Raw genomic sequence first — 13,082 nt, 5'->3', positions numbered from 1 at the left:
TCTTTTGCTGGTAAATGGTCCATCCACAACAAGTTTACGTAAGAAAAACAGGCTTTTCGCCAACTTTTTAAGCTCCGTGCCCCCTCCAACATCGCAACCCCCGTGACTCCTTCTGGAAAGGAAAAGCATGTGCATGCTAGGAGGAGTTGGTGGTAATAATTAACACGTGTGAGCTATTCAAGGAGGCTTCACCACCCGCAGTGGAGCATATCAAACACTTTGTCCATGACTCAGCTGTAGTGAAGGTGGGGTGGGCCAAAAGGCTTGACATGGGCAAAGTTGGTACTTAGATGTGGACGACATGTCTTCCGTGGCTTCCAGAAACGTGGACTTGAAGCGTCCGCGGAGGCTGTTGTCCAGGCCGAGGCGTCCCCCCTGCACCTGGCCGCCCGAGACGCTCGGGGTGAGTTGTCAACCAGCTCTTTTTGCCAACGTCTATGTACATTCTCAGTCGTCCAGGTCATGGTACGCCGCATAAGTAGGAGGCAACTAGACGTAGGTTTTACTTTCGATCCGAAAGACCTCTTTATGCAGTTCCAAATTTTAGGTGTGGACTCCCTGTGAGACATTCCTTTGAGAAGAACAATGTCCAAATTCTGGACAGAGAATGTCATTGATCAAGGCGACATGAAAAGGTGCTTTATTTCGAACTTCGGATAGGACCGGACTGTTTCAAATGGATTCAGCTCGGCTTTTCCTAACCGACGTCATCGTACGACCGCGAGTATAGCGGACTTAAGTCTCCAGCAGGAAACTACTGTTTTCCGAATATGGACGGAGTGGAAGCACTCCTTGGGTCCGCGCGTGCTATTCATTTCAAGAGTGAGAATCACACAGGAGGCAAAATTTACATGGATGTGGAAATTCATAATTTTGAGAATGAATGGCCGCTAACCTGAACTCATAACAGCCCAACTCTCCTTTCATTCGCTGACACCCACGTCACTCACCAGGGCCAGGCCGCACCTTTTAAAGCCACACACATTTATAATCAATTTCCACAAATATTGCCAGTACCTCACATTTTGTGTTGTTATTGTTGTTTAATCAAGTTCCTCAGCAAAAACCAAAATCAAAAGATTCCATTGCAAAAGTGGCCAGTAAGGAGCCATTTTGCCACCGTGCAGGTGATCAACCAGTTGGTTTGCCAGACGCCGCGACGGATTCATGTTGAACACATCTTCAAACACCAGAAAGAATCCTCCATTGGACTTTTGCTGATCTTTTTGCCGTCGTTCTGCTGAATGCGAGCCCATGCCGGGCGGGGAACCGATCACTCAGATTGTGGCCAGCCGTCCGTGCACCTCTGTGACACTAATGAATGTTAAGTAGGTTATCTACTGGCGCGCCACCGGTCCGGCTCATTGTCAGCTCGGCTTTTGTCGCCGCATCCCCCATCGGCGCCCTCCTCGGAAAGTGACGCCTGCACCCATAGTCATCGAATTATTGATCCCCAGGCTGGCAGATTTTAAACCTAAAAGGAGATCTGTTGCGCCAGCAGGGGGCTTTAGTGACTCCTGGAGCTCATTTCAGGGTCACAGGGTCCTGTCAGCCGCCCTGACCCAGACCCCGACAGGCACACAACGCAACACCCGTTGCCCAAACCTTTTTTTTTTTTTTTTTTTTTGCCAAGGATTGGTCGGATGCTTGCGTTCATGCTTGATTATGGCTGACCTCTCGCATGCTGAGGTTGCCGGCCTCCTTCTTTTGTGCCATGGAGGTCCTGCCTGTGGGGTGCTTTTTAAAAAAAACTGGCGACTGTGTCGTTGTCTTCACGCTGCAGGCGAATTCCGCCCACGTGACATACACAGGGCCTCTGGAAAGTGACGCGCTGGGAGTAGTTTCCGGATGCACTCTGTAATGGATTCACAGCGCTTCACTTTTAGAATTTTGAGGGGAAAACAAATTAATGAACACACAAATGGGCAAAACTGCCCAAAGATAGGCGTGCCAAGCTTGTGGCATCACATTGAAAACGACTAAAGCTGATGTGTACAAAGCATGAAAACCCTGGGGGGGGAAAAAAAGCGCTGACTCGCCGCTTTGTCTTCAAGCGGCTGCTAATCAAACCCCAATGAAATGCATATTAATAGCCCCCAGTGGCAGGCTGCGGGGGTAATCAGGTGAATTAATAAAACATCCCCAAGTGGAGAGCCAGGCTCCCCAGAGGAGGCCGAGCAGATGGCGACGGGAGTCAAAGAGAAGCCAGCACTTTGCCGATGAGCTGAAAATTGGTAATTCGATCAGGCCTCCTGCTTGACGTGGATCGGAGCACAGGAAGTACCTGGAGGTAAACGGCAGCCCGTCGCACGCGCAAACACGGCCTCTTTGGCCCGGAGGACACGACGTCCACAATTTCCAAAAACAATTTCAAATGTGGACTCGTCGGACCACAGAACACTTTTCCGCTTTGCGTCAGTCCATCTTCGATGAGCTCGGGCCCAGAGAAGCCGGCGGCGTTTCTGGGTGCTGTCGATAAATGGCTTTTGCTTGGCATAGTAGAGTTTCAAGTTGCACTTACGGATGTAGCGCCGAACTGTATTGACTGACATTGGTTTTCTGTAGTGTTCCTGAGCCCACGTGGCGATATCCTTTACACATCGATGTCGGTTTTTGATGCAGTGCCGCCTGAGGGATCGAAGGTCGCGGGCATTCAATGTTGGTTTTCCGCCTTTCCGCTTCCACGCAGTGATTTCTCCAGATTCTCTGAACCTTTTGATGACATTATGGACCGTAGATGATGAAATCCCGAAATTCCTCGCAATTGTACGTTGAGGAACATTGTCCTTAAACTGTTGGACTATTTTCTCACGCACCTGTTCACAAAGAGGTGAACCTCGCCCCATCTTTGCTTGTGAATGACTGAGCAATTCAGGGAAGCTCCTTTTTTTTTCCCCAATCATGGCACCCACCTGTTCCCAATGAGCCTGTTCACCTGTGGGATGTTCCGAACAGGTGTTTGATGAGCATTCCTTTTTGCCACCTGTCCCAGTTTTTTGGGAACGTGTTGCAGCCATAAAATTCGAACTTAACTTTTAAGTAGAGTACAATATATTTGCATTTAATCTCAACGCTGCCCCCTGTCTGCTCCTCGGGGTTAGCGCCCCGATGGTATTGTCGCCCTTGCGTCCCCCGCCCTTGCTCTGAGGTGACACCACATAAAAGAACCCCGGTGTGGCGCGAGTCAGCCTCTCCGTGAGATGGATGAGGCGGCGTGCCGAGCTCCGGCCGCACGTCAGACGTGATGGACGACTCGACGCGAGGGTTTAAAGCGGCGGACCCCCGGCCGGGCCACGAGACCTCCGAACTCAGTTAAAAAGTCAGAGGGGCAGATGGAGCGAATTGGTCTGTTGCGTGGGAGAGCAGACTCCATCAAGTGGTGGCGCTAATCAAGACAGAGGGCTTATTAATATACTCCTCAGTGAGGAGGAGGAAGGGGGGGGGGGGGTCGTCCTTCATCACTGTACTCGTCTTCTGCTGCTACTTTTAATCAAAACCAACGTGTCTGCTTCTCTGCACGTTACAGAGGCCGGTCTTTGTGTCTTTTGTCAGCAAGGCCGTCTTGTGGGAAAGGCCCGTCTCCTGCCGGACTGTGAGTCATCTAACGCGCACCAACCCACATGCGCACGAACACACCAGGCGTTCACACCAGTACAAGCGGTGCCTTGAGATACGAGTGACCCAACTAGTCAATTTTCCCGATACGAGCAGTTTTTTGCGTGCAAAAATCTGAAATCCGAGCACTGTACAGGTGCAGTGAACTCGACAACAAGCAGCAGTTTGGGAGATTGTGAACAATTCTTGAAAAAAAAGGCTTCGAGCGCTTTATTGCCACTCCCAGCTGAAGTTTACTGTCAAAAGAAAAAAAAGAGAATTACACGTTATGTATTTCAAACAACCACATCGCAAGTCTCTTCAGCTTAATACTGGCAAACGATGCAAAACGCCATAGACAAGCGAACAAAACTAGCATCGAGGTTCCAGTGTTCTAAAATTTAAAACACCTGACGTACACGAAAATACTCTCGCAAATATTGTACACAAATCTGTTGTAGTGAGCACTTTGCCGAGGTAATCCAAGATGCTGATTATTGCACAGGTGTGCCTTAGGCTGCCCACAGTAAAAGGCCGCTCTAAAAACCCTTCAAATAAGTACAATTCTACCAGAATACGCTTGTTTGCCAGTTTAGGAGATATTTTAAGTATGTTAAAGTCCCCCAAAGTGGATTTAGTTGCCAAGGAAACAATAAGAATTAAAGCCGCAAGCTTGAAAAAATGGCTGTGTGTGGATGGTCGTGTTTGATCAGCGCGGCAGCGGGTCCTCCCACTCGTACCTCTTGTGTTGTGAAGAGTGTGCGAGCGGATGGCGTGCACTATTTAGGGTTGCCGTGCCGACGGCAGACTTCCTGTCTCGGCCTCCGGCTAAACAAACAAGTAAACGGCCTACGCCGGCCTCATTTGCATACCGGGCCATCCTTGCCGCTCGTGCCCGCCAGAGTGGAATAAATAGGTGTTTTTAACGAGTCTGGTGCTTCTGTCACCCGGGGCCACGCGTCAGAATGCACAGGTGCCCAAACAAGCGGCCAAGATGGCGGCAAAAGTGGCAGTCGGCCATCTTGTGGGCAGGAAGAAACATGATAATTACCATCGACCTCATTTAACTGTCTGATTATTTACAATTCAGAAAAAGAAATATACGGTGCCATCAACCTGAAGTTCCATGAACTTTTAGTTCTTGGAACTTGTAGTTCCTGGACCTTAACTAGAACTATTATTATTATTATTATTATTATTATTATTGGTAGTATTCCCCTGGGGACTGAAAGTCAAAAGTTCCTAGTTCCAGGGTAAAGTTAAAAAAAAAAATTTAAACTACATTTGCAATATTCTTTTCAGAGCACATTTTTACATGTGACCTTTGTATTGCAATATACAGGAAAATAAAATGAAGCACAAATAAATGGACAAAAATGCCTGTCAATCATTTAAAAAATAAGAATGTGGTACTGTAAATGTCTGGAAAATAAATGAGAAAAATGTGATCTTTCACTGCCTGTCAGAATGTATTTTTTCGAAACAGCTGATTTCAGAACTGAGAATGAATGTGATTGTTTCATTGATGAAAATGAATGAATCCAAATCCAAATGATGTACAAATCAAAATTCGACTGTCGCCTGTTTTAATGCACCCCTGATTGAATCACTCGTGCCTAAAAAGGAAGCTTAAGTTGCGACTGTGTTCTGTTTTTCTGTTCGGGCGAGGCAGGCGGGGGTCTCCCGAAGGTCTCCCGCAAAGCGAGCTCATTGTCTCGGGCCACAAAGTCCCACATTTCCGCCGCCTCGGAGGCTAAGCCGCATGCGAGCCTGGCTTCTGACTCCGGCCCGTAATCACATTTTCCTCCTGGCCACAATGCGGCCCAGTGTGGCCCCCCGAAGCAGCCGCTAACCTTCGGCCAGCCCCCAAGCCTGCAGCAAAGCTAATTAGACCCCGCAGAAACACAAATGTCCCTGATTTCAAAAGTATCTTTTTGGGGCTTAACCTTGTTAGGGCCCAAGCCTGCTTTCTTGTCAAGACGTGCGCGTCTGTTTGTGGACATAGACGCGCTTGTGTCCTCGCCGGCTAATGAAGTGCATCTGCATCGGCTCACGTACGCCGGCGCTGGAGGTGAGTGGGCGGACGAAACGCCACAGACGAGCTTCCTGCGTCGGCTTGTCCGCCGTCGCCGCGCTGGCACGGGGTGGCCTCTAATGACGCTGGCGTGCGTGCGTGCGTGCGTGCGCGCGCGCGGGGACGGCGCGTGGGTCGCCGGACGCCAGGAGGTCGCCACGTTTCCCGGGTGACGGGAGTGGAGCGTGTCACAGCTGCGGTCATCCCTTTGATGACTCTTTAAGAATCATATTTAGGAGGTGGAGGTGGTTTTTCATAATTTTCCCCAGTCATTATGATAACTCATTTAAGGTGTCATCTATAAATAATCAAAAATATAAATAAATAAAGTCCCAAAATACAAATATCATGTATAAATAAATCATATCCTTAATTTCTTTCATAAATTCGTAATATGGCAATCTAACATTGAATCCACAGCCAAAAATATTAGGTACACCTGCATTGCTTCCATTCCAAAGATCAACGCAAGACACCGAGAGCTGTTCCTATTATTTTGGGATAGATTACTTGGCTGCTTGACAGGGTTTAAAAAAAAAAAAGAGAAAAGTTTGCTGGCGTGTGACATGGCTCCACCTCTTTTGAGGGTCCTGAGTGGCAGGTAATGAGGGGCTGCGTCTTGTTCTTGGGCCTCGCTCGTGTACATCACAAGAATGCAAATCTTTAAAGCTGCACATCTGAGCGGAGGAGATTTCCAAGCTGTGTGAGGCCGAGACAGCGAACACATACCCCACCCTCCGCACCCCCGCACCCCTCTTCCCCATCCATCCCGCCATCACTCTCGCTCATGTTTGCTTTCATGGTGTGCTAAAAGGGTGGGGGGCGGCTCGCCTAAATCCAAGTCAAACACAAGGACATTTGTTTTTATTTGCTGTGGAAAGGTCACTGTGGCTGCTTGCGCACCTTTTTGGGGCTCCACCTTGTTTCATGGGCGACTCAAGCAGTCGCTGCAGTGGCTGTGGTGGCCACACGGCCGCGCCAGAGATGCCCAGCGGCGTTTGAACTCGCTCAACTCAGCCGGGGAACGGAGGAATATTCATATATTAAGTTATATTTCTTATATTTTTAGCATGGCAAAAAAAAATAATAATTCTAATTGCTCTTAGTATAGTAAGATGTAGTGCACAAATACCAACTGCAACCACAGTGAAAGAGAATTAAGTACATATTGTACTTGAATGATTTACATGAAAATTATTTTTAATTCATGTAATTGTTTTAAAAGAAAAAATAACAAGTCATCTTTTTTGTTGCATTTAATTTAATGCATAAAAGAAGAAAAAAAAAGCAGAAAACAGGAAAATATTTCCATTTCGCATTCAAATATGTCACAACATGAGTAATTGTTCTTCTTCCTTTGGTGGTCAGACACGCGTTAGTCCCCAGCGTCCATCGGCGCTTTGTCCTCGCTTCCTGTCTCACATGAACTCCGACTGCCAAGGCCTCAGACCTCCGTGTTTCCTGAGCTCCAAGCCGCGACCGCAGCCTCCGTCGGCGGGCAGGCAGCCGGCAGCTCGCCCCTGCCGAGCACCGTCCGGTGAGGCTAACTTACCTGCTTAATTGACCAATGTATTTCTGTGATTTGGGGGATGAAATGCTCCAGCATGCCTGCTTTAATCCCACTCTCTGCTTTTGCGTCAGTGTAAACAGCGCCGCCCTCTTGGTGGGCATAACGGGTGCGGGCTGGGGGTAGTTGCGCATCGCCTTTTTGATGTGAAGGCATGCCGTCCGGCGCGCACCTCAGTGTACGGGGAAAGGGGAGCGGGGGTGCATATCTCAGCACAAGCGACCTAAAAAGTCATGATTCCGCCATATGGCGCCGGGCCCGCTCGCAATTGCCCTGAAGCGAGCCGGCGTGGCTCGTACGCCCCGACACATGTCATTCACACGCACACGCTTGGACCCTGGTGTGCATGCGTAACAGATGGGAATGGCGGCGCATTGTAAGGGGAGCAGTGCTGCAATGTGTTCCCTTTATCCCCTGTGCTGACTCCTCTTGGTGGAGGAAACAAGAGGAGATTGTCTAACACCACCCCACACCCTCCATCTCACACACACACACACACACACACATATACACGTCTAATCAGTGGTCGACCAAGAAAGTAAGCGCGCTGAAAAGAATTGGGGGTGTGCAAAAGGGGAAAGGAGAGAGAGGCCAAAGGGAAAGGGGCGGAGCCACAGGGATTACATGTTTGTGCAGGAGGCTTGGAAAGGAAAAGCTGAAGTTTGCCAGGAGGAAGATTTCAAATTGTCCCTGAGTCTTAATTGCGTGCATCAGTAGGTAAATGATGGAAGAAATTATAAATACTTCCATATCGCAGTCAGTGTTAGCACAAAATCTTCAGTCTTCTGCTGGAAAAAAAAGTCAGGAAAATCCTACTTGAACATCTGAACTTTATTTGGGTCCTGTTATTCTACATCATGAACTCGGGCCTTCGACAAGGTTGAAGGAATTATGAACAGTTCCAAATAGTACTCAGTGTTAGTACAAACAATGTCAGTAACAGCCTTCGAGAACAGCCGAACTTTTATTTGGGTGCTGTTATTGTTCAGCTTGAACTGGGGCCTTAGCCAAGGTGGAAGGAATTATGAACAGTTCGAAAACCTTCATTTTTTTGCTAGAAAGCAAAAATGTGAGCAAAAGCCTACTAGAACATCTGAACTTTATTTGGGGTCAATCATAGGCACTTTAAATGGTGGCAAGTGTGGGCTGACTCCCACCTAACATGAGTTAAGAATGTGATTGGTTAATTCTAAACCGCTACATCCCCAGTTATAAGAGGGCACACTTCTGCAACCACCTTATCTCAGTTGTTTAAGTTCATTTGTCCTCTTAAAAAAAATGTAAAGAGTGAGTTGTACAAGCTGTAGGTCACATTAATGGTGGAAAAGGATTCAAATTTGTTTCCTCTCTGAGTCATTTAGTTGTTAGCCTTAGCGTTCGTTTAGTTTGTTTTTCCAGCTGTTGGCTGATCTGAATCCAACGTGGGCCTCGTCGCCATTGTCAAGTTGGGAATCGCGGCAGCTGCTGCGCGCCTGGCGGAGCGCTTTTTCTTTTCTCGGCTTTTGTTCGCTCGCCCAGCAGGGAAAACGAGTTGTCGCTCTGCGGCCGCTGGGAATGGGAACGTCAGCAACAGATGACCTGAACGTCACAAAAACAAGATTCTTTTATTTGCATTTCATGATGTTTTGTCTTTGCAGGATCAGTCCAAGTGAGAGCTGATGGAAGACCGCGTGAAGAATTGCGATATGTTGTTCCAGGCTTACCTCACATTCCGCCAATTCCTCCATCCTCCGCCATCCGTAAACCAGATTCCCTGCACGCTGACCCCGCGAGACCACAGAGCAGCGCCGGCGACATCCACAGTGGTCTTGTTCCCAAAGGTGGGAAACGTGCAAGTCAGCAGGTGGAGGGACCCGACCCGGGAGAACCTCACTGGGAAGTCTGCCTCCGTCCAACTGGGTCGGAGCATTCCGAAGCCGCCCCCTCGTCGGACTTCAGTCGTCCGTCGTCCAGTCTCTTCAGCCGCAGCGTCGACCTGGCGAGCGGCCGGAGCAGCGTGCTACTTGGTTAGCTTTAGCTTTAGCCTCCTCCATCATAGTGCCATGCTAGTTTTTATTTTCTCATTTTATTTTGGAATGAATTATTTAACTGGTAATCCAAGCGCTTGCAGACAGTATAAGATGACTTGTGAAATGTCCGCATGTGTAATTCTATATAATGATTGATCACGTTGCAGTTCATCCTTCCTTATCTGATTCATGCACGTGATAATCTTTTAATGTCCATTTTGCCGAAGATACAAGGTTGGGAAGCTTCTCACTTGCATCACCGAACCTTCCGAAAGGATCCGGTCATCGAAATCATCGCTCAAGTCCGTTTGATTCCGGACCACCCGGATCACCTTCTATCGTCCGCCGTCGTTCCATCGAACCCGAAGACACCTTCCATCGTCCCGTAGATGCCTCCAGAGAGGTTAATTCACCATTGGACTCCCTTCACAGTTCCTCCCTGATGAGTCCCAGGTTAGGGGCGAGATGGACCCCCTCTGCGGATCCCCGTCGCTGGCCTGTGCTACCTCCCATCTCCTCCTTAAACGGTGAGAGCCATAAAACGTACGTACTGGTCCTTTTCAAAAAGTTTAAAAAGACAATACATCATGACAAATGGACAGAACATGTAGAAATATGACATGAAAATAGTTTACCCATGATAAATAAACAGGTCTGGTTTATTTAGTTCCTGTTTGAAGGTGGTGTAATTGTCACAATCTCTAACATGATTTGGCAGCAAGTTCCTCTGATATCTTTGTACTACTGCCCCCTGGTGGCAGAGGCGCACACACAACAAGGAGCAGCACAATGTCCGTTGAATTGAAGCAAAAATTCAATTATGTCATTATTTTGGTTTTATAAAGTACAACATAATAGAGTGATGTTTTTCTTATTTAAAAAAACGACATTTGGTTTTTTGTTGTTTGAATAAAACTAATGCCACTAATGACGTCGCCACTGGACAGACAAAAAGATGTGTTGCCCGTCCCCACTTTTCAGTGTCTGTGATAAGCTGGTACCGTTTAATTCGCTGTTCAAAGGCGCCCCCCCCCGCCTGAAGAGGGCGACGGTCATAAATCCACGCAGACCGCCGCTCGCCACAACAGAATAGCGGCCCGTCCTTTTCCCGCGCTCGCCAATTTACCGTCGGCGGCCCAGATAAAGGCCCAGGCCGCTGACATCTGACTTCTTCGGGAACTTTGTGAAAGGAGGCAAACAATGTGGAAATTGTGTGAGGATTTTCTCTCTTTTTTGTCCCTGCGACGGGCGGGCGAGCGAGCGGGGGCCGCGGGCAGGGGCGCTGTATCGTCACCCGCTGTTCTCTTCACGGCGAGTGTCACCGCTTCATTACGTTCAGCAGCTAAAGAATGGAGCTCGCCGCAGCAGCATAATAAGCCGTCTTTATAATACACGCTGGCTAGCAGTTCCGATAAAACTGCCGCCACAAACATGGTCGACCAGTGCTATGTATCGAGATCATTTGAAAGTGCCGCAGTTCTGATAAACACAATAAATGCTATCAATTAGCCAAAGAAATGATTAAATTGCATGAAAATTGCAATACTTTTAAAATATATAAATACAAATGTCAGTTTGCTACTAATTCCGTTGCATTTTTGTACTGAATCAGCTGCACACTCTTCTACTCATGAGGCCTGAAAGGCAAGAACGGCACTTGCGGAGGGGACACCTTTGAGCCTCCGAGCCGTGACCGGCGGAGCGCGCTCGGACCCCGAGGGTCTTCGCTCGCTCACGGAGGTCGGAGAACGGATTTAACTAAACCCGAGAAGACTTTCGGGTCGAGATCTCGGCTGTGATAACAACGCGTTTAGTTAGATGAGGTCCTCGGGAGAGAATCTGTGGAATTTCTCACCTGTTTACACCTCAAACTTGTTTATGTGTTTTAGTTCCTTCTTCCCATCCACAAAAATGGATGACAAACACTTTTTGCAATTTCATTCATTCATTTCAGTTTTCTTTTCATATTACTTGATGAACAAAAAGTAAAAATGTTCAACTAAATCCTACTAAATTCCAATTCAACATTACATAATTTCAAAGGCTTTATTTTTTTTTAATCTAATTAATTGATGAAACGGGTAAAAAAAAGTCAGGTAACCCCTAAAAAATTTCAACTATTTGCGGTGCATTTCTGTACTAAATTGATTGAATATATGTCAATGTAATGATTTTTTTTTCTTTTTTTAATGAATCATATTTCTGAAGCCTATTACGGCAGTTAAGTGTAAATTGCATCATTTGTGGGCGATTCTGTGCCCGCAGGACGATGCTGCCGCTCGACGGCGGCGGCGTCGCTGGACTCGAACCCGGAATTCAGCCGCACTCCCTCCGGCCTGTTCGACGAACTGGACGCCGTCGCCCCCTCGTCGCCTCCGTCCCGCTCGTCACTGGACCGAGCGGGCGACTTGTCGAGTAGCGGCGCCTCGCCTCTCCACGGTATGCAAAAAAATTGCGGATTTAACAACATTTTTTCTTAATTCAGGCATATTTATATCGACACCAACAATCAAATCGGTCTTTTTTGTTATTTTATTTTCTAAAATACTGTAGATATTTCAAATTTGGGGACATTTTTGTTTTGTAAATTCTTAAAAATATCGTGTATTGTATCATTAATTAAAAAAAAAAAAAAAAAAAAACTTTAAAAAACTAACCCCCCTAAAATGTCATTTTGCTATCATCTCAGTGCATTTTTATTCAAAATCCTATTTGATTTCTGATTAAAAACATTTGTTTGCACAAATCAAAATCAATTGTGTGTAGAATTTTGAGTGTGATATATGACTTAATGAAATCATTTATGCAAATACAAAAAGAAAAATCACAATGTACACAAACATTTCACACATTTTGTTGCCACACCCACAATATGTATTGTATCTACATAGGATTTCTTAGTTTTTGTAGATTTTTAATAAATGTGCCAAATACATTTTCACATTGTCATTATTGGGTGTTTTGTGCATAATTTTGAGGGGGGAGAACATTCACTATAGTTAAATATTTTAAATGTATTCCATTTTGTACAATTTACACATTTTATGCTACAGGCTTATTCCGAAATGGAATTAATTTCATGTGTTGTATGTTCACGTGATATTTTTCTTTTCTTTTATTTATGAAGAAATGTCCTACAATTAAGCAACAGCAACTTCGTGTGTCGAATTTTGAGGCAGGAAAAAATGAATTTCGGCTGCAATAGAAGAAAATGTGGAAAAAGTGAAGCGCAGTCCTATTTGGTTCATCAATCGGGCACGTCCACTTGAGTGGGAACTCCCCGACGATAATGAGGACATTAGGATTTTTTGTTGTTGTTGTTGTCGTCGTATTTCCATCCGACTAATGTCTCAATTAGGCACACTTTGCTTCTTCCGACGTGGATCAGATCATCTGGGCGACTCTCCGTGTCCGCCCAAAGTGCACAAAACCACTCACGTGTTGTACGCGTGTGTGTTTACGCTTGTGTGTGTGTGTGTGTGTGTGTGCGTGCGGTGTCGTCAAATGAAGACTTCCCTCCTAACTAATCCCTGACAAGGTGTTTAACCTGCTTCCATGCTTACTTGCTTGTCACAACCTCTGTCTGAACCCCCCTGACCTTTGCCCCCCAGGCCGTGGGAGGATCAGGGTGGGCCGCTGCCGCAGCAACCGCAGTGCAATACAACCCCCCCAACTCCCAAAAAAAAAGCTATAAAAAAGGAAATACAGTGCATTCATAAATTATTCACAGAGGTTTACTTTTTCCTTGTATAGTCATGTTTTAGTCTCATTCCAAAGGGGATGAAATGTATTTCTTGCTACAAGATTCGACACATGACACCCCATAATCCATCCATCC

At 46.7% G+C, this 13,082-nt stretch overlaps 1 protein-coding gene across 7 annotated transcripts in view; it reads left to right on the top strand.

Moving 5' to 3' along the window:
- The first annotated feature begins 223 nt into the window (after positions 1-223).
- Positions 224-13,082, top strand: part of LOC133472104 (uncharacterized) — a 32,329-nt gene continuing 19,470 nt past the window's right edge. For 4 of the 7 annotated variants that reach the window (XR_009786584.1, XM_061762461.1, XM_061762464.1 and 1 more), the window contains exons 1-6: positions 224-403; positions 3,527-3,592; positions 7,037-7,205; positions 8,873-9,241; positions 9,472-9,771; positions 11,510-11,683. Coding sequence is in view for 6 of the 7 variants with exons in the window: in XM_061762461.1 (XP_061618445.1) it covers positions 302-403; positions 3,527-3,592; positions 7,037-7,205; positions 8,873-9,241; positions 9,472-9,771; positions 11,510-11,683 (1,180 nt within the window). In the remaining variant the exon portion in view is untranslated. The remainder of the gene's footprint in view (positions 404-3,526; positions 3,593-7,036; positions 7,206-8,872; positions 9,242-9,471; positions 9,772-11,509; positions 11,684-13,082) is intronic. The other 3 variants (XM_061762465.1, XM_061762462.1, XM_061762463.1) reach the window with 3 other exon arrangements.

This window comes from Phyllopteryx taeniolatus, chromosome 22, assembly GCF_024500385.1.
Source record: "Phyllopteryx taeniolatus isolate TA_2022b chromosome 22, UOR_Ptae_1.2, whole genome shotgun sequence".
NCBI lineage: Eukaryota > Metazoa > Chordata > Actinopteri > Syngnathiformes > Syngnathidae > Phyllopteryx > Phyllopteryx taeniolatus.
This window is presented reverse-complemented; position numbering and strand designations above follow the sequence as displayed.